The 20531-nt window shown below is 36.6% G+C and overlaps 14 protein-coding genes across 14 annotated transcripts; 10 read left to right on the plus strand and 4 right to left on the minus strand.

Moving 5' to 3' along the window:
• Positions 1-465: 465 nt before the first annotated feature.
• On the minus strand, positions 466-753 carry NESG_00659 (uncharacterized protein; the record flags this gene model as incomplete). The annotated part of the gene is made up of 1 exon (XM_053048306.1): positions 466-753. The coding sequence occupies one exon, from the start codon at positions 751-753 to the stop codon at positions 466-468; it is 288 nt and encodes a 95-aa protein (XP_052905066.1).
• Positions 754-777: 24 nt separating this feature from the next.
• NESG_00660 (uncharacterized protein) lies at positions 778-3288 on the plus strand (the record flags this gene model as incomplete). The annotated part of the gene is made up of 1 exon (XM_053048307.1): positions 778-3288. The coding sequence occupies one exon, from the start codon at positions 778-780 to the stop codon at positions 3286-3288; it is 2511 nt and encodes an 836-aa protein (XP_052905067.1).
• A 926-nt stretch (positions 3289-4214) lies between these two features.
• NESG_00661 (ribosomal protein L22e) lies at positions 4215-4574 on the plus strand (the record flags this gene model as incomplete). Its single annotated transcript, XM_053048308.1, has 1 exon — positions 4215-4574. One exon carries the CDS (start codon positions 4215-4217, stop codon positions 4572-4574), a length of 360 nt encoding a protein of 119 aa, XP_052905068.1.
• A 57-nt stretch (positions 4575-4631) lies between these two features.
• NESG_00662 (uncharacterized protein) lies at positions 4632-5474 on the plus strand (the record flags this gene model as incomplete). Its single annotated transcript, XM_053048309.1, has 1 exon — positions 4632-5474. The coding sequence occupies one exon, from the start codon at positions 4632-4634 to the stop codon at positions 5472-5474; it is 843 nt and encodes a 280-aa protein (XP_052905069.1).
• Positions 5475-6227: 753 nt separating this feature from the next.
• On the plus strand, positions 6228-6884 carry NESG_00663 (tRNA (guanine-N(7)-)-methyltransferase; the record flags this gene model as incomplete). Its single annotated transcript, XM_053048310.1, has 1 exon — positions 6228-6884. One exon carries the CDS (start codon positions 6228-6230, stop codon positions 6882-6884), a length of 657 nt encoding a protein of 218 aa, XP_052905070.1.
• A 540-nt stretch (positions 6885-7424) lies between these two features.
• On the plus strand, positions 7425-8546 carry NESG_00664 (uncharacterized protein; the record flags this gene model as incomplete). The annotated part of the gene is made up of 1 exon (XM_053048311.1): positions 7425-8546. The coding sequence occupies one exon, from the start codon at positions 7425-7427 to the stop codon at positions 8544-8546; it is 1122 nt and encodes a 373-aa protein (XP_052905071.1).
• Positions 8547-9088: 542 nt separating this feature from the next.
• Positions 9089-9775, plus strand: NESG_00665 (uncharacterized protein; the record flags this gene model as incomplete). Its single annotated transcript, XM_053048312.1, has 1 exon — positions 9089-9775. The coding sequence occupies one exon, from the start codon at positions 9089-9091 to the stop codon at positions 9773-9775; it is 687 nt and encodes a 228-aa protein (XP_052905072.1).
• A 446-nt stretch (positions 9776-10221) lies between these two features.
• NESG_00666 (uncharacterized protein) lies at positions 10222-11541 on the plus strand (the record flags this gene model as incomplete). The annotated part of the gene is made up of 1 exon (XM_053048313.1): positions 10222-11541. The coding sequence occupies one exon, from the start codon at positions 10222-10224 to the stop codon at positions 11539-11541; it is 1320 nt and encodes a 439-aa protein (XP_052905073.1).
• A 1016-nt stretch (positions 11542-12557) lies between these two features.
• NESG_00667 (uncharacterized protein) lies at positions 12558-13856 on the minus strand (the record flags this gene model as incomplete). Its single annotated transcript, XM_053048314.1, has 1 exon — positions 12558-13856. The coding sequence occupies one exon, from the start codon at positions 13854-13856 to the stop codon at positions 12558-12560; it is 1299 nt and encodes a 432-aa protein (XP_052905074.1).
• Positions 13857-13874: 18 nt separating this feature from the next.
• On the minus strand, positions 13875-15398 carry NESG_00668 (uncharacterized protein; the record flags this gene model as incomplete). Its single annotated transcript, XM_053048315.1, has 1 exon — positions 13875-15398. One exon carries the CDS (start codon positions 15396-15398, stop codon positions 13875-13877), a length of 1524 nt encoding a protein of 507 aa, XP_052905075.1.
• Positions 15399-15422: 24 nt separating this feature from the next.
• On the plus strand, positions 15423-15878 carry NESG_00669 (uncharacterized protein; the record flags this gene model as incomplete). Its single annotated transcript, XM_053048316.1, has 1 exon — positions 15423-15878. One exon carries the CDS (start codon positions 15423-15425, stop codon positions 15876-15878), a length of 456 nt encoding a protein of 151 aa, XP_052905076.1.
• Positions 15879-17183: 1305 nt separating this feature from the next.
• Positions 17184-17852, plus strand: NESG_00670 (uncharacterized protein; the record flags this gene model as incomplete). The annotated part of the gene is made up of 1 exon (XM_053048317.1): positions 17184-17852. One exon carries the CDS (start codon positions 17184-17186, stop codon positions 17850-17852), a length of 669 nt encoding a protein of 222 aa, XP_052905077.1.
• Positions 17853-18094: 242 nt separating this feature from the next.
• NESG_00671 (uncharacterized protein) lies at positions 18095-18913 on the plus strand (the record flags this gene model as incomplete). The annotated part of the gene is made up of 1 exon (XM_053048318.1): positions 18095-18913. The coding sequence occupies one exon, from the start codon at positions 18095-18097 to the stop codon at positions 18911-18913; it is 819 nt and encodes a 272-aa protein (XP_052905078.1).
• On the minus strand, positions 18914-19456 carry NESG_00672 (uncharacterized protein; the record flags this gene model as incomplete). Its single annotated transcript, XM_053048319.1, has 1 exon — positions 18914-19456. One exon carries the CDS (start codon positions 19454-19456, stop codon positions 18914-18916), a length of 543 nt encoding a protein of 180 aa, XP_052905079.1.
• Positions 19457-20531: the final 1075 nt, after the last annotated feature.

Raw genomic sequence — 20531 nt, forward strand, 5'->3', positions numbered from 1 at the left:
AATCCACCTTATTATGGAATGAACAGAACATATTCTGCTGCGACAAGACTTATTATTTTTAAATATAAAACGACAAGACTTATTATTTGTTAATATAAAACGACAGAACTTTTTCCACTCTATTCCACTTCACCAAGACTTATTACTTTTAAATATAAAACGACAAGACTTATTATTTGTCAATATAAAATAACAAGACTTAATCCACTTCTTCTGAAGCTGACAAGACTTATTATTTTTAAATATAAAACGACAAGACTTAATCCACTTTGCTACAATTTAATCCACACTCTCTAAAATAACCAAGACTTAATCCACTTTGCCACAATTTATTCCACCTTCCCCATAAATGACAAGACTTAATCCACACCATCCCATAAATGACAAGACTTAATCCACACTCTCCCAAAACTGACAAGACTTAATCCACTTCTCCTGAAATAATACCAAATAAATTCCAATTTATTATTTCCTCTGCAATAATCCCTTTATAAATTCTAGCTTAGGGTCTTTTTCCACACAAGCCTCCAAGTGAGCCAGAATAATCTTTTTTGCACATTTCCCATTAGCCTCTTCCTCCATGGCCTTTAATAAGCTTATTAAGAATAATTCAATTGCATGACTTATCACAATAGGCGCAAATGTACTTACTTTTCCGATTTCATCATCAATCTGCATGATCTTCTTGATTCTTGCGATGGGAAACCTGCACTTTGCCTTTTTCCTGGCTTCTGCGTACTTTTCTGCATGCATTTGAATTTTCATAAAAAATTGCTAATGAACGAAGACACGAGCACAGACACACTTAACAGTTCTAACGAAATGGATAGGATAGATCTAGAAGGGTCTAATGACATACTTGAAGAAGACTTGTTCCAGGATGATTTTATGCGTGATTACGAATATAACCCATTATTGGACAAATATGAGACAGAAGACGAGGAATACGCTCCTCCTCTAAGCAGGCAGGAAATAGAGTCAGCAGAACGGGAAATTTCACAGGCACTTGGAATAGAAGTAGACTCACAGGAATATCAAATCTCAGAAGAAGAGACCGAACCAGAAGAGACCTCTGGTGATTTTTATAAAAATGTGTTCCTTCTTGAAAAACACCTTTCCTCAAAGGACTTTTTGGAAGGAATAAAAAGAGACGCAATAAAATTCATAAAGTCAGGGAAGGGGAGATACATGGAGGCAATTAATCAAATGGCATCTTACAACAAGGAATCAATTTATGTGGATTATTTTGACTTGGAAAGAAATAACCCGAAAATTGCACGGGCTGCGACTTCATTCCCTGGGAAAATTCTTCCAATTTTAAATGAAGCCTTACAGTCCGTTGTAAGAGAGATATTCCCAAAGTATTCCTTCATTAAAGATACGCTTATTTTTAGGCTAATAAATATCCCAGCAAAAGATACCATAAGAGGCCTAAGAAATGAGAATCTCAATGGACTAGTGAACGTATCTGGGATAGTCACAAAGAGAAGCAGGATTCACCCAGTTGCATCCCTAGTGAAATACACCTGCCAGAAGTGTAAGGCAATTAATGGACCATTTTTAATCGAGTCAGAGGCACAAAAACCAAGCAGATGCAATGAGTGCCAGACTTCCAGTAAATTAGTCATAAACCAAGCAGAAACCTTATATAAAGACTACCAGAAGATAACCATACAGGAAGTACCCGGGAGTATACCACCAGGTAGACTGCCCAGGTCTAAGGAGGTCATATTACAATATGACTTAATAGATTCTGTCAGGCCAGGTGATGAAATAGAACTAACAGGCACTTATAAGAATACATTTACAACAGGCACCAAGGGAACACCTTCCTTCTATACGTGCATTGAAGGATTAAGTATAATTAAAAAAGAAGATGAAAGTTCCCTTATAAATATATCACCAGAAGATGAGAAAGAGATAAAGAGACTATCTAAGGTGCATAATATAATGGATATACTGATTAGGAGTATGGCACCCAGTATACATGGTAATTATCTTGCAAAAAGAGCAATAATTCTTGCCGTATTTGGGGGTGTCCCAAAGCACTCACAGAATAACCATAAGGTAAGGGGAGATATAAATGTACTTCTACTGGGTGACCCTGGGATGGCAAAGTCACAGTTACTGAAATATGTCCAAAATATATCTCATAGAAGTGTATTTTCAACGGGACAAGGGGCATCTGCTGTGGGTTTGACAGCGATGGTCAAGAAGGATGCAGTTACACGGGAGTGGACCCTGGAGGGAGGTGCCTTGGTGCTGGCTGATAAAGGGATATGCTTAATCGATGAGTTTGATAAGATGAAGGATACAGACCGAGTTAGCATACATGAAGCCATGGAGCAACAAAGCATAAGTATATCTAAGGCAGGTATTGTTACTAGTCTGCAGGCACGGTGTGCGATTATTGCTGCAGCCAATCCTATTAGGGGGAAATATAATTCTTCATTTACTTTTCAGCAAAATGTAAACCTTTCAGATCCAATTATCTCCAGATTTGATGTGATATGTGTTTTGCAAGATATTTTAGATAGGGAAAAAGATAAAAAGTTAGCAGAATTCATCGTCACCAGTCACAGGGTTTCTGGAGGGTCTGGAGTTATGGGTGTGTCCGGGGGACATAGTGGAAGCCATAAAGAACAAAGCGAGAGTGCGAGAGATGGTATTTTGAGTGGAAATCAGGATAAGCAGGTTGAAGGTAGTGAGATCTTGGGTGGCACAGGAAGTAGTTCGGGTATATTGGTTCCGCAGGATATTTTACGTAAATATATTGCATATGCCCGGGAGAGAGTCCATCCCAGGATAGAAGCATTTGACACAGAAAGAATTTCTTCTTTATACGCAGCCCTTAGGAAGGAAAGTTCCATTGCCAGGGGAATACCCATTACAGTGCGACATGTGGAGTCTATGATCAGAATTGCAGAAGCATCTGCAAAGATGCACTTAAGAGAGGTCGTGAATTCCTTTGATGTTGACGTGGCAGTTGAAGTAGTTTTGGATAGTTTCTGCAGCACACAAAAAGTGTCAGTTAAAAGGCAGTTATTGGTTAAGTTCCGGAAATATCTGCCAAACAAGGAGGATATAGTGATTTCTGGAATGAACTTGATTAATTCCTTGTTGGTCCGTGATGAAAACACTTCAAACAATAACGGAATGGTGAAAATGAAAGAATTTAAGGTGAAAGCAAGTGACTTAGGGATATCTTACAAGAATATAATGAATTCAGCAGAGTTCAGAGAAGCATTCAAAGTATCTTCATGCGGTGCGTATATTATAAGGAAATAAATCATATTATTCGAATGTTTGGTTATGGGGTTTTATAGTGGGAATTTTAACGGGATTTTAAGTGAAATTAACGGTATTTAACTGTATTTTAATCATATTTATAATGTTTAACAGTATATTAAGTGGGCTTTTAGTGAGATTTAATAGAATTTAAGTATAAATAAGTTTAATAGAAGTTAATTAAATTTTATCCATATTTATAATGTTTACACAAGCATAACCGTATATTCAAACATATTTTAACCATATTTACGCAATAAAATAATAAATATATTTCTATTAATTCTTGCATAGTATTCTGCTATACGCCTGAATATTCTATATATTACTGTATAACTGCCTTATACGATTGTATATTGCACCATACCCTGCTACATTGAATATCCAATTACCTTCACACTTCTTCAAATATTCTCTGGCTGTATCTATCCTATAAATAGGTCTCTCATTCTGCAACTTGATATATTTCACTAAAATACAATATGGACACAATATATTTAATACCATGAGTACATATTAATCCTGGGCAGGGTTATTATGAATGCAAAAAAAACTAAAAAAACCAAACACCCCCATGGAAGAAGCAAAAACCCACAGTCCCAAGAAACCCCCAAATAAAATGAACAGAAGACAAAGGAAGCATGCACAAAAACTAAACACGTACGAAATGATAAAAAGACACATTCCCCCATTTCTATCACCCTGTATCACACTCTCTTCAATTTCCACACAAAAAATACTCCCACAAATCGTAAATTTCATCACATCAGAACAAACCCACTTACAACACACACTAAATTCACAAAATCCCTACTCCCCCAAAGATTCCCAAAAAATCCATTTCCCCCACCTACACCCAGAAATTTCTCTCAATTTTTCCTACCCCCACGAATTTTATGCAAATTTAAATTTGACCCCCTGCGTCAATGGCAAGAAGAATAATAAACCCAGTTTCAGAGAAAAGAAAAGAACTCACCATAAACTGCAAGGAAATGACAAAAGACGAATTATTTGACATGGAAGAATGTGCAAATTTCCTGGAGGTAAATAATAAACTCACAAAACACTCACCAGAAACACTCCCAGGAGGCCCAATGAACGTGCTCCTAAAAAAGGCAGAAAACAAGATTGTTTTAGACATGGGTGTAGATGTACGTAAATTCTACATCAAACAGCTCCTTAAGAAATACCTCCACAAGAAAGGACTAAATGACTGGATCCACATTAAAATAGACTCAGTGACAGGTGAGTACAGCCTAAATTACTATAACTTAAACGACGAATAAACCATTAGTTTATATTTGTTTTTCTACCCTAGTAAATTTCTTACGTCTATTTACTGCATGAAGAAGAGACAAGGCGTATACATAATCCTTTTTAATACAATCTTGCTGCTTGTCCTGGAAATACTTGCGCACATGAAGAGTGGTTCTGTCTCCATACTTGGGGAAGTATTCCATATGGCAAGTGACTTAGTCACAGTTACAGTGGGATTATTCGGTACCTTCATTGCAACTAAATACTCTGGTGGTGTAAATTACACCTTTGGTCTAGTACGAGTGGAAGTACTGGCAGCAGTTGCCTCTTTGATCTTAATCTGGCTGCCTTCCATTTACGTTGTAAACCTGTCTATTAGCAGGTACTTTAATCCTGCTGCAATAGATAGGGACGTAGTGGTTATAACTGGTTTTGCCTCTCTAGTGATTAATTTGGTGAATTTCTTTGTCTCTCTGAGGATGACAAAATCCAGAGACACGGATATGAGTGTTACATCGATATATATCCATGCACTAAGTGATCTTACACAGTGTATTGGTGTATTAGTGAGTGGTCTTGTATTATATTTAGACCCTTCCTTTGTGATTGTTGATTTAATTGCAGCTGTATTCTCTGCATGCGTGTGCTTCTACGGGTCACTGGGGCTTCTAAAAGAAGTTCTTGGGATGCTGCTGGATAAATCACCAGTTGATGTGAATATGGTGAGGATGCGGATTATGAAGGTGGAGAAGGTTATTTCAGTTAATGACATTAGGGTATGGTGCATAAGTAGGGGTAATCGAATAACAATGGCAAATATAACGGTGGAAAATGGGGCAGAATCAGAGAAGATCCTGTGGGAGTGTAAGAAGATCTTGCGCAAGGAATATTCCATTAGTCTCTCCTGTATAGAAGTACACAAAGAATAAAGGAGAGTAATTTAACCTTTTGGATATTATTATTTGTTAGTTTAATGAAGGGCGTTATAGGGTGGGTATTAGTGTATTATTTTGTAATATAAAATTACTGTCTAATTAGTGTCTAATTGGTGTATGTATTAGTGTCTAGTTAGTGTATGTATTAGTGTCTAACTAGTGTATGTATTAGTATATGTATTAGAAGAGATAATTTTGTGACTAATGTACATTTATAACCTATGGTTAGTGTATATATAATATTTCCTCTTTTCTCTCTCTCGCTCTTTCGGTGTGGTTTTTTCTCTCTTTATTTTCTCTCTTTCTATGTGATTTTTTTAGTTCTTTATGCTTTATAGCCAGAAATAAAAAGATAAGTAATTTATGAATATATAGTGTTATCTAGTGTATAATAAAGGGTTATTTCTTGTATAGAGTAATTATGTGAGTATTTACATGAATTTATGTGTGATAATTTCTTTGTTGGATTCTTCTGTTTTTTTGGTTATACTGGGTACTGGAGGCATGTGTATTATGGGTACGTGGGGTACGTCTTGGTTGTGTGGTTCTTTTTTTGTGCTGCCTGAGAATTTGTTCTTTTCATTTTTGTAATTGCGTGTGCTTGGTTTTAGCAGGAATCTAATTGGATATTCGTGGGTTTTAGGGCATATGCAAGATATATGTGTGGTTAGTGCACTTTCTCCGGGGATATTTTCAGTTGCATTTTCGGTTATATTTTTCATTAAATTTTCAAATATTTTCCAAGACATGCATGCAATAAAACCACAAAAAAGAAACCACAGGCAAAGAGCGCATTCAAACCCGTTCTCAGACCATAATATTTCATATCCCATGAACCCACAGTTCTTCAATAAAAAAGTCGACATGGTGGACATAGGATGTGGCTACGGTGGACTTCTCTTCAAACTCTCAGAAATGTTCAAAGAAGCATCAATCCTGGGCATGGAAATTCGCCAAAAATTAGTGGATTACGTGGACTTAAAGATAAAATACGAGCAGGCCTCAGGGTCAGCCCAAAATATCTCAGTAGTACGAGCAAATTCCATGAAATTCCTGACAAATTACCTAGAGAAAGAGTCGATCCAGAAGATGTTCATTTTGTTCCCAGACCCGCACTTCAAGAAAAAGAAGCACAAAGCAAGAATTATTTCTAAATCTATGCTGGATATATACCAATACGTAATAGAACCAAATGGCTTACTATACATATCCACAGACGTAGAAGAACTCTTCCAGTACATGACAGCCTGCCTGGAAGAACACCCTTTATTCTTGCGCCTTCCAGAAGAAGAGGCAGAAAAAGACCCTTTGTATCATGTAATAATTGAGACAACAGAAGAGTCAAAAAAGGCAGACATGAAGCACTCAAACAAATACAGGGCAATATTCAGGAGAAATCCATAATCACATGAAAATACCCCAGAATTACAAAAATACTCAGAAAGTACGCTTTACTTCTCCTGTGCCACATAAAGCCATTTAATTCGTGCAGTTAAATCAGTGACTTTCTGTCGTAAAATGCACCAATTATTTATCTGATCATTTCCTGGCATATAAGCAAGAGACTCTTCTGGGACAATGTCTCTTGACTTTTTCAGTTCTTCTTTGCTTAACTTTTTCACTTCCATAGTGGTTATATGCGCAATTCTTGTGGTTCTGTACCTGATCCTGTGCTTCACAGGAATAGTTGGGTCTAGCAGCAGTACATCACAGCAAACAACAAGTGTCATAAACAACAACAACAACAATAATAATAATTCTACTATGGCCCAGGCAGCAGCACCTGCTCCTGCAGCAGCACAGCCTAGTATTATTGTGCTTAACTCGGATGCAGCAAAGGAAAGAAGATCGCACCGGGAGAGGAGTCCAGAACACGGGCGGTCTTCAAGAAGCACGCCTTCCCCAAAGCATAGATATTAAAAATAAATTACTGCGCATATTAAAATGCATGTTTATGCGAGTATTACAGTGCAGTTTATAAGTGGCATTGTAATTTTAATGGGTACCATTAATCTTATTAAGTCATTCTTCCTTAGATCCAAGCGTACTCTGCAGATTCTTTCTGGGATTTTTGCATGGACCTTCAGAAATGCCTTTATGTTCGGGGTTTTGTACGTGATTTTTCATGAAAATATGGTGCACTCAATTATAACGAGTAAATTACTTGGGACCCTGCTATATTTAGGGTACTTGATAGTTACTTCTGTGAGTAACAACCTGAAGGGTGGTACTGGAATAACAGATGCTACGGCTGCTGAAATAACTATGACTGTGCTTTGGCGATTTTTTGTCGGAATTTGTGGGACTGCCTTGGTGAATGCAATTGACAAAGAGGAAGTCATGGATAGCCCAAAGAAACAAGCATTTGTTATAGTGTTTCTGAGTAGTTTTTGTTTATTTTTCTATAAAGTATTCTGCAGGTCTGAACTTTCGTATGAAATGAGGAATTCTTTGCCGGATGGAAAATTAAAAAGCACTTTAAAAGAGACACTTCATAGGATGGGACCAGAGTCGTATGAAATTGTGACAATTGATATGGAAACTGCCATGCATATGAGTCCTGTGCATGTTGAAACTACAGGTCTTATAACCCTATTGATCCTAAATCCATCTATTCTTGACAAATATTCAATTTCTGAGATAGAATTAATTGTTGTGCACCATGTCATAGAGCATTCCTTAAAGAATCTTACACTTTTTAGGACATTCTCTGGGGTCTTTAGGTCTTTGGTTTATATTGTTCTATTTATCCTTTTATTTGGATCTCTCTCTTATCTGCCTATTTTCATGCGGATTATTCTGTTCTGTGAGCTGACGGATTTAAGAGACCAAATAAAGTCGATTTTATTCTGTGTCCCGTGCTACATCATTGAGAGGAATGTTCTTAAAAAAGTGCATAAATTTATGGATATTTCTGGTGCATTCCCGGAGCCAACAAATAGACTCTTGCGAAAGATTCAGAAGGTTTCATTTAGCAGACACTTTCACACGGGAAAGTGCCATTTCGTCTTGATGAATCTCACAGAATCAGAGATAGCTGGATGCTTGGGGATGAAGGGATTGTGAGTCAGCAGATTGCCTTGCATGCACTGGGGTAGGTTGTAAATCAAGTGGGACCATTTGACATATCGTAAATATGCGAGAACGGAGAATGTTTCATGAAAAAATCTGAATAACCAGAAGTACCCATATAAATAGAAGAGAAAATGCACAATAGATTTTGTAATTAAGGATAATTGCATAGAAGTAATAAATATACTCGCATGGAGTAACGCACTTACTATTATGGGTTTTAAATTTAAATATATGCAAATTATGAATGTCATGACATGTAAGTGAGGATATTCTGGGTTGGTGGAGTGCCCTATCACATACTTAAGTTCTGGTGAGTATTACTATAGATTTGTAACAAACTAAAAGACTGAATTTATTGTAAATTTACAGAAAAAACAAAGAAAAAGCCACTTTATACCATGCACAAAATTCAAGAAAAATCACCAAGAAATCTTTAAACCCACTTTCTGCATGAATTACACGCCATGCTGCAGAATAGCCAGAATTCTTGCAGTTTTAAGCTGCCCCATATAATCTGAATTAATTTTATTTTTATGTTTCTTCCGTGCGTCTGTCTTCTTCTTTCTGTTCTTCTGTCGTATATAGGGATTGTACTACACGGAATTTACAGCCTAGCTAGAATACAAATTGATGCAAGGGACCGATTAGTAACTGAAAAAGAGTCGCACGATGAGTCTGAAAGAATTGTTAGACAGGTTTTAATGTACACTACAGTAATTATAATATTTATTGTCTCGATAAAACACTCAAAGAGTTTCCTTCACATGGATCCTTTAAATTATGTCTGCATTTATTTGCTATTGAATAACAGAACACATGAATACACCCCGAGTATACTCCAGACAATTCAGTCAAATCTATTTGAAACAACAGTTATTTACGTAATCTGCAGGAAAAAAGGTCTCTCTACTGGTATGGACTTACTATTAGATCTATTTATATCTAGGTACAATGTATTAGAACAAGCACGTTCTAATGGTTGCAGCCAAGAGATTTTAACGCACAAATTTAATAGAAGTATTTTCATACATACAGTAAGCTATCTTGTGAAAAGAACATGCATGCATTTGCTGCTTAACTGGGACAGTGCAATATTCCTTAGATCTATTTTTATGGTTGAGCACAGAAATATGAATGAATCTGAATATTTCTATGTTTTAGTTCTATTCCTGCAAGAATTGCATTTTAAAAGGGTGCTTGCATTTGTAATGTGCAAATAAAAGGACTCGATTAGAATCAGATTATTTCTGATTTATTTTACAATAAAATGCAGAATATACAGATTTAATAGGGTTAGTCTATTTGAATACGTAAATTATACTGGTTTCTACCGCAGTATTCGGATATCTTTGGTATAGTTTAGAAAATTAGTATATTTCGTATTTGCAAATTTCTAAGTGATTTAAAGATGAATTTATCTGTAGAAGTATATACTGTTGGATATAAGATGAAATAACTGAATTACTGATAATTTCAATAGAGCGAAAAGAGTAAAACAATTCATGTCTTGCAGCGCAAAATCTAAAATAAAACCCTATCTAGCCTTATTACAGCAGCATACACAAGTTGCACAGCTATAATACAATCCAGAAAATCTCGAATTATAAGCATCCTTATGAAATGGTTAGACCGTTTTAAATTTTTAAATATTTTTGCAAAAAATCAAATGGTTGGAGAACAAGCTGGATCACAAAGTAGTGCAGCAGCAGATATAGCGAGTCAAATCGTTGCAATTCCACGCCAAAATATTTATGTGCATAAGTTTGATTTTATGAAGATTCTTTCGGTTCTGTTTGAATCCGTATACGCACCAGTTGGAACTGGAGCATCCAGCGATTTTTATGGAGTTCGTGCATTTGAGGCTGGTCTTCTTGCCATGCTTTTCTTTGTAATCATCCTGCGGTTATTTGAATTCCATAATAATAAGCCAATTGTCGACTTGGAATTAGAGAAGTTCCGGGGAGAGTACACAACGTGCTTCATAATGGATGAAAGGCAAGCAGAGCTTCGGAATAAAATGAATAAGACACTTTTTACAATAATAGACGAAAAAAAAATAAGAGGTGAAACATCAACATTTGATGTAACCGACGTGGTAGACGGAATAGGCCACGAGCTATCAAATGAGGCCTCTGCACTGAGCATGCCTGAGTACCTCTCCAAGAAGTTCTCAAAGAATTCTAGCTCGTTTACTAAGACAGCTCTGTCTTTTGCAATCACCATTGTCTTCTTTATTAGAGCAACTGGTGTATGCAGTAATGCGTGGACAGCAATGCTTAGTTCTAATTCATTTTTGGCTGCTGCTATTTTGTGCTTGCAAATGATTATTCAGATGTTTTTGTTCATTATTCTTTTGATACTTATATTTGATAAAAGTGGGATATTTGTTGCTACGCTTACAACCATGCTGACTAGTATGCTGTCATACGGTATACTAGCGCCTTCGAATGGTTTCCAACAAGGTTTCATACAACTTTTATTTGCGATGTTTTCATCGGAAATGATCAAAAACTGTTTGTTCTCCGTTTTGGGCATAATACTTCACTCTTTGGTGACTATTCTGTTCAAATTAACAACAAGCAAAACAGCTGATTTAGTCTTCTCAATACAGGGTGCGGATTTTTGCAGGCTCGCTATTGCTACAAAGAAAATAGCTGAGTATACTAAGGAAGTTGAAAAAATCCCAGGCACAATCCCATCCGAGATTGATGATACCTTAATTAATGATCTTGTTGGTCTGGAGGTTTGCATGGCCATGCCAGGTAATTTTCTCGCGTTCCTTATGTTTGTCATAGCATCGTATGTTATTATATTTGAGGTGGATATGTCCGTTATATACTTCATTTTGACAAAAGCCCCACATGTTGGCCCATTTGCATACATCCGGAATAATATCGTTACAAGATGGATCACTATAACTAAGATAATAGCATATATTGCATGCTTTGTAGGAAGTGTATTAATATTTAAATGCAACCCAATGTAGTGATTTTATGCTATGCTGATTTATACAATAGAAGTGGACTTTCCCAGTATTCATAGAGTGTTAGCTATAGCTCAAGCTAATTTGAGGTATTTTGAGCAAAATAGAGACCCACAAAAGCGGTAAAAAATACCCTAAAATCTGACTAATAAACACTAATACTTTCTAACATGGATAAGCACACACCTTTAAGCATAGCAATTACAGTACATGCGCCCTTTTGTCTTATTTTAAGAGTGCAGCTTTGGAAATAAACAAGTTTTAGTGCGAGTGTTTAGCACGAGTGTCAGCTGGAGGGACACATGCGCCAATTGCAAATATATGAAAGAACTAAAAAAGCAGACTGCTCAGAATAAAACACCATTCCCAAATAACCCGAAATCAGAAAGGCACAGAGAACTCTCCAATGGTAAAACACTCTATTCTATCGATACTAAGAAGCTCCTTTTTTAACCATGCAAATTCTCTTACTCAAGTGTTCTAGTGGAATTTAGCCATGAACTACTCTATTATACTACTTAAAATAAAAATATGCTAAAATTACTTCGTATGGACATGCCATTCAGAATATGCACTGCGCGAATTACATGGATTAAACAGAAAACTACTCCGTGGATTCTAAGCCATTTCTAGAATAGTACTACGACATGCATGCCTCTTGTGCTTGCTGAACCTCTTTTTGTTTCAGAATGAAACCCTCCTTCAGTTAATAGTGTGAGTTTTCCATACGTCAATACATGAAAATTATCTTGTTTGACTGAGAAGATTCGTCTGAATTTAGATTAAAATCTCTCTTTCCTTGTCATATTTCCGTGCATAGCCTATTTAATTTGTGCAGATTTCTGATTTTCCCGTGTCTTCCATAAAAATATAAATTATCAACCCCTTCACAGCTTTTTCATGTAAAAGAAGACGCTTTTGCAAGCCTTAAAAATAAAACACCAATAAAAGCATAAAATAATTTGAAGTTTACTTACAGATACAAGTGCATGCCTCTTCTTATAACAAAGCATCTATCTCTAACTGGGCTCTGTTCTGTGCGCTATAAACATGGATGGCCTGTACATGTGGATTATATCTGTATATGTGACACGCTTTGCGACTTTTTGTGGCAAAGAGAGACGCTGCCCAATGTAAATAATAAGCACAGCAGCCTCCATCCCGTTGAACAGGTAAGAAAATGTCATTCGCATGAAAGAAAGCGTAATCGATATCTCAGATGTCGTGTCTCCGTGGTAGCTTTCAAATATGTAGTACGTAATGCACAGAGGCAGAAGGGTCACAAATAGCATGAATATGCACCTGCCCACTTCAAAATACACAAAGTGCATTTTGTTGTTTTTCATCCAGCTTCTTTTACTAATGACAGAGACATCTTCAAAGGATTTATTCAGAAGAAGCACTTTAAATGGCACCCAGTACGAAAAAGAAAGCTTCAGAGCGTAGAACAAAAAAGGAAGAATAATTGTGCTGTACTTTTCTATGGGCAGACACTCTCCAGTGACCAAAGCCCCTAAAATACTAAACAAAAATCCACTCGCAAACAGCAGAACCAGCTTTCGCCTTAGTTTCTCAATGTAATTCACCTTGAATATTCGCTTGAACACAATTAGCGTAAAATATATCCGAATGAAGGCACCAGATCCTATGCATATAAACCTGTGGCAGAAACTCGCAAATTCAGAGACCTCAATTGAGCTCATCCACATCCAGTGCATCCGCACGATCACCAAATACAGCAGACTGAACCCGCCTGGCACAAAAGATAAATGTGCTGCCTCCCAAATAACAGAGTGCACGGCAATCTTACATGCATTCATCCCAGACAAAAGTATGCCTGCCATCCTGTGCGCCCGCCTGCGGCAAAATGGAGGTATCAAGGAAACAAGCACTCCCCCAAACATAATTGTCGTAGAGCCCTGTATAATATTCAAAACATTCTCCCAAATACTCCCACTCACGTAATAAACCGACAAATAAACCACCAGCATGATAAAAGGCAGTGTAAGCAGGCTTATAAGATACGCAGCACACTTCGCCAAATAATAAGGCGAGAATAAGTTGATCACAGAATACACAGACGCAGCCAGAACATTCCCCAGCAAGATTAAGCTAAAACACCGAACCGTACAGTAAGATATGCAATATAAAGAGTCCGGCAGATACACAGGCCCTTCATAGACTAGGTACCCAATAAATACACCGTAGTAAGCAAGGCAGTACAGGGGAACAGAAACCAAGAAAAGTGGAAAGAATATTGTATTCGCAATTCTTGTCATCTTGTAGTATGCGTCTATAGAATAGTTTGAAAGTACCATGGCTGTATTAAAAATTTATTATTTTTTTCTATTCTCTGCTGCCTCTTCGTCAAACTTTCTTTTTCTGCTTTCCTTCTCTATGAATAGATTGAGAATTGGGGCGAGTGCTTTTTGTTTTAATGGAATTGCCTCGTATCTTAGTTCACATTCTTCTTCTTGCTCGTATCCTTCCAGGGAGCTCTTCAGCTCCTGCACTGGCTTCTTTAAATTCATTTTCTTTGATGCATTCAAGGGCAGCTTAACCGAAGAGAAGTTAATTCCAATGAACAGCACGGAAAATGAGTATTCTTCGTCCCCGCATTGCAGGTCCTTTAATAATGGGACTTCTTTCTGTGTGACACCCTCCAGGTGATAATTCTTTGGGAGTGTGTATGCGTACTCAATGTTTTCAATGCTCTCCAGCTTCTGTGCAAACATTCTGACTCTTGTCTCTGCGAATCCCATGAAGCGCCCAAACTCCTTCGAGTTGTCGCACGCCATGGCAATCATGAAATACGTCTTGTGTCTTGTGAAGAAATCTGTATCTTCACATAGCTCATCAAGTACCTTAAATGGCTCTGTTTTGTTCTGCAGACTCTCTGCGAATATTGCGGTCCCTCTTTGAAATTCTCTTTTCATCACGAAAAGGGTGCTTGTCGTTATGTTGTGTGTTGAGCACAAGGGAGGATATACGGGCGTAATGACAGGCATCTTGTCATTTTTATGGTGCACATTTACCTTCGGGTTCCAGACCTTCAGGTTGTAGTTACAGTCTGGGACTTCCTTGATGATGACAGGCTGCGGCCAGGCCCACTTAGAGAAAACCTCAAAGAACTTCTCTATTGTCTTGAAGGCATCTGCACTCGGGTACATCTGACAGACCTTTGCAACACACAAGGCATATGCTACTCCTCCCATGTATCCGTATGCGTGCCCGTACACCTGTCTCTTCTGGGCCCAGTATTTCATGAACCTGAGTGTCTTGTGGAATGTCTCTATGTTCGGGACCTGGGCAAGGATTTCGTCTGTCACTCTGTTTCCATTTAGGCTTAGAATGCATTTCTCGCTCATGTGCTTCAGCAGCTTATTATTCAGCAGGTCAATATTCGGGGGAATTGATGGAAGATCCATCCGGGCAAAGACCAGATCGATTGGAATTGACTTTATCTTAAACTTTATCAATGGAACGAACGTATTGGTTACTTTGGAAATCTCTGTTATGTAGCTTTTTGAGCACAGTTCATCGTAGAAAACAGTAAAGAACTCATTCCTGCTCACAAAATTTGGTACAACGCAGAGGGTGTCAATGTCAGCTCCGGATGAATGAACACCAAGTCTGTAACTCCCGAAAGTAAATATTTTAGAAAGACTTTTTGAGTCTATTGGGATTTCATTCCTCTTAGCTATATCCATGATAAATTTATTAACTAAATTGCTAAGCATTCCCAGGACTCTTTCTCTTTGGATTGACTCATTCTCATCTTCAAAGAATCCTTTTGTCTGCAAATATTCTACCACCTTTTTTTCATTCGATCTCTCCGTTTCGGCCTTGCATATTTGCATAAAAAAACAAATATTATATTATTTATGCGTACATTTCTGGAAAGTCGCCCAGAAAAGACTCTTGCAGAGCTGCAGAAAGAGGTTCTTTCGAATATAATTTATTACATAGACACGAAGTACCATGAAATATCACGGAGGAACCAATTGGATGATCGATTCTCTCAGGGGACACAGCAGGACTTAGAAGAGATCCAGAAAGAAATCGATGAAATTCACAGGAAAATTGGAGAAACCCAAGAAGAAGTGAACTTACTCCAAGGAAAAGTGAAAGCCAGAAGGATTGATGCAACTGTGGATTTAAACCTATTGCTACAGAAGGTGGCAGAGAATGCATCTGAATTGAAGCCACAGAAGACAATCCGACAGACATCCCCACAGAAGGATACAATCTATTCTGTGAACTTCATAAACACAGAGATCACAGAGATACCACAAGATAAAATAGATCTTTTAGATAAGATAAAGCATGCATACAGATAGTCATGCAATTTAGCACAGAAGATATATCCAAATATAACCAAAATAAATACGAAAGTCATTTTATAGAATATTCTCATAGAGTGCATACAATTACATTAGATTTACCATAGTCTTACACCCATCTTATGATGGACTAATTTATGGATATTTTTAAGAGAATTAACAAGACAGCGTATACATTGAGATTAGACAATATGCTTGCACATGCAGAGTGCAGCCACCTTAACTTCACTAAATATATAAAGAAACACCTGCACACCTATAAACATAAAGTCATTAGTACATCAAAAACAAGGTCCATAGATAGATTCAATATGCACATATATTCAGTGTCCTATATTGAAATGCATAATAAACATGGTTTTAGATTTATATTCTTACATACTGAAGTAAATAGCAACAGTCTTCTGAAATAAATTTATTTTTCTTCTAAAATATTCTAAAGGACAGTACTACTAGGAATATTCTCAGTGTGCAGTAAATCAACTTCTCAATAAATTTATTGAGAAATCAAAAGAACCTGACTAAATACAGAGGTATTTAGAACTAGAAATATATCTTATAACTAATTAAAATGGGCTATATCATTTTTATGCTACTGTATTTCTATGGTGCTTAAGTATATCTCATTGGCTGCTGCATAAAGGCATATTCACAAGTAACTTAAATGTTATTGTTATCTATTTGATCGTTGTACTAATATATGTAAATATCTCTTTGATCCCTGTAAGGTTTATTAAATAAGATATTTTCAAAAGAAATTAGTATAAATATACATGCGTATATACATTCTATAACGATTGAAAATAATTCAGAAAGAAATACAAGAGTAGATATACTAAGAGAACAAGCAGAAAAGGGTATATTTGATATAAACATATTTGCAGACGCAGAGTACAAGAATTTCAACTTTTATAGATATCTCAACAAAAACCTACAGGCCTTTAGATCTCAAATTATTAAAGCAGTGAAAATGAGTTCAGATTCGAATATAAGCACCCAAAGTGTATAAGATACACCATCTTAAACCCCAATCAAACGAGGATTCAGATGCATAAGATTAAAAGATGAACCAAAATTATACTTACCATGAAAATTGAACAAATGAAAGGCTAATCTAAACTCACTCCTTAAATTGCCCCAAGCAAGTATTATGTCACACCGACTGGAATATGCACATAGATTTATTTCTGGGATGGGATACCCCTGATATGGCAAGAATGATCTACTAGAAATTTCATTGGATGATTTAGTGAAAAATCTATTGGGCAAGATTTCCTTATCTTTGGGAATCCTTTAGCAGAAATGGCATCTTTAGCATTCAAGTTCATTCGAAGGATTGTGAATGTACTTTCATTTCTGCTGCTCCTGGAGACTGTAGTTATTGCTGTGTATACGTATTGGTCAAGGACCCTAAGTAGACTGGAGATGTATATATTTTCAAATGGAGACGGAGGGTTCAGTTCGGTCACAGGCTATCTTATATGCTTTTCCTTGTTCATGGCACTCTTATCATCTACTGCTGTGAATAGTAAAAGTAAGTTTACAATTAAGCTGGCCCTTATATTCGGGATATTTTATTTTACGTTCTCCGTTGCATGCTTTGCATACATAAAGTTCTCATATTTGACAAAAATGACAGACGGTGCATACGACATGTACAACAGGTCTACGTTTGACTTCTCTTCACTGCTTGCAATGATAGGGAAGACGAACATAATAAACAACAGACAAGAGCAACTCACATGTCTCATGAATATTATAAATAATGAGCTCTGGGTGATCATGATTATGCTGACATGTTCTTACTCACTGGGTGGTTTTATAACAATATTCATGATTATGGGGGGCAACTGCAAGATAAGAAAGCCAAAGACAAAGCCAGCAGAAGAAGAAGCAGAAGTAATTGTGCAGCAGGTAGGTTTCTCAGGGGGATCACTCCGGAAGGCATCGCATAAATCCTCTATGATGTAATAAACTAGCATGTGAACTGTAGTTTTTTGAGTATTTTATCTCTTCATTTATTATGCTCTATAGAATTACTTTTGTATTTGGATATTTTCCTGTACTTAGTCTATAATATGGCAAGAATTAGAGTGAAATACAAGATAGACTGAATTAGTATAGGAATAGACTAGAAGTGTCTGAATTTGGACTAAATTAATTTCCAGTGAATATATGATATAAATATATAGCAGGAATTGAAAAATTCTATTATGATTATAATTCGTGTACTGCTGCTGGTGTATGGGGTTATGTGCAGTAATAAGGCTATCTTGATTGACTGCTCCTGGCAGTACGAGAATTACAGGCACTTCTCTAATGTCATTGCACTGCAAAGTCTCCTGGAAGGAAATGGATTCTCACCAAGTGACATCTCTGTGTACTTCAAGGATGACTTACTCGATGACAAAAGAATGCGTGTGCAGAGCATACAAACAGATCACTTCACATTGGTAAAGGGTGTTGATTATACGCCCATCCACAGGAATACTTCATATTTTGAAATTCTCAATATGATATCCGGGCAGGACTCAGTTCTCCTGGGGGCAAACGAAGAAACAAATCTTCTGATTTACATGACAGGACATGGGGGTGATGGCTTCATAAAATACTGCAACAGAAAGTACTTTTACACGGACGACATAACAAATGCAATAATTAAACTGCAGAAAATAAGACAGTTAAAGAGTATACTGTTCATTGCTGACACCTGCCAAGCAGACACGCTCATTGATGAAACAAAACTTCCAAAAAATGTGACCTTTATTTCTACGAGTTTGAAGGGAGAATCTTCCCACTCCACTACATTCAGTTCTGCCTTGAACGTATTCCCAATTGACTTATTTGTGATGCACCTGCATAGACTTGCAAAGGAGAAGAAAATTCAGCCAAAAGAGACTATTTCAAGGCTAATTCAGAAGGAAATGCCAGTAGACCTAATTAAGTCAACTGTATCTGTAAGAGGCCCTGATATTTTCCTGTATGATTTTATCTTCCAGAAAGACAGATTCCTTGGGTCTTTGTATTTGTAGTTATACCATTCTAATTACAACGTACATCAGAATGAATATAAGCAGAACTATGCCTAATAAAAATACTAATTGGCTTGTGCTTAAATTGTACCATTCTTTGCTGTCCAAGGAGTGAACGCCTTTTTCCACCTGTTTTACATTTTCACGGACACCTGCGGATACATTTTCAACGAAAGACTTGCTATTTTCAAGCATCTGCCCGAATGACTCAGCCTTCTTCTTTAGGGTCTTGCTGTGATCGAGAATTGAAGCTGTCAATTTCTGGGTTTCTGCATTTTCTTCAGGCTCTTCTCTTTTCTTTATTTTAACCACCTCTGATGCCTTTTTAATAATTTTTTTGAGCTTTGAAATGCCTGCACTCAGGCCTCTATCGACAAGCTCATTGTAGGCTGCGACAAGGCTCTCTCTGTCTTCTTCGTTGTATTCCTGTAGATATAAGTACAAGCCAACTAATTGGCTATGAATGTCATCTTTGTCCTCTGGGTCTTTTCTTTCTAGTAATTTTTTTGTTTCCTTCAGCAGGAGATGGATGTCTTTAGCCATATAACCCGAAAAATAATTTAATTCAGAAATACTAATTAAGATGGTTTTGATTATAAATTGAATTTGTGCTTTATTCATGGGTTAACTCCCAAAGGAAGATATTGAAGTATGTTCATACTGCCTGGGTACTCTATAAATTTACCGTGCGATATCTGTTCATTTTAATGTTTTATAAGGTTACGCATGCGAATACTATTTATACTAAGACAAGAGAGATAGTAGAGAGTAAATATTAATGTAAGTGCATGTTTATACTATGTATATGCAACTATCCCAGGATATACATATATTATATCAAGAATATTCAGGTTTTTATAATTTCCCTAAAATATCAAGATATTCCATTAAATCTGCCTGTTAAACTCATACAATATAATGCACTAATGCCTTCTCTATCAGTATTTTCCATTCCCCAGATATAACCCGAAGTCTATATGCAGAAGAAGCCTTTTAATTAGTAGAAATTCACTGCACAAAAATCAAAGAGATAAAAGTGACCTAGAAGTCACTAAAATGACTAGTATGACTAGTCACTAAGATGCACTATAAATATACTCTTAGTAAAATATCTCATTATCCTAATACCACAAGAGTTTTTTAACTCTCACACTCACTCTCAGAAGATTCTTCATATACTAGAGACTAATAATTGTATAAAAATATTAATAGAAGCAGTGCATGAGAACAGTCAGAAATATTCACAAGTGATAGAAAGACAAAGGGTCATAGTGGCTAAATTAGACTCTAATAGGGGTGGTTGTCAAGTGAGTTTTATTGTTGTAATCATGTGGCTGTCTTAGGTGGCTGTGACCTGTTGCATATTTGATGAGTGTATTTATTCTTTCGGACATGTTCCTTCTCATCAGTATTATTCTTACTATTAGTTTCATTTATCATTGATGGACTCTTGTGGGTTCAGAATTAATGAAAGTGGGAATTTTACCACAGTAATATAACACTCCCTTATCTACTATCTATCTTATACTGAAATATTACTTATTTCTCTGCCTGTCATGCACTATAATATACTCATAATCTTAAAGACTTTCAGTTTGAAATTTATTGAATTTGCAAT

Source organism: Nematocida ausubeli, assembly GCF_000738915.1.
Source record: "Nematocida ausubeli strain ERTm6 chromosome Unknown supercont2.2, whole genome shotgun sequence".
NCBI classification, from domain to species: domain Eukaryota; kingdom Fungi; phylum Microsporidia; genus Nematocida; species Nematocida ausubeli.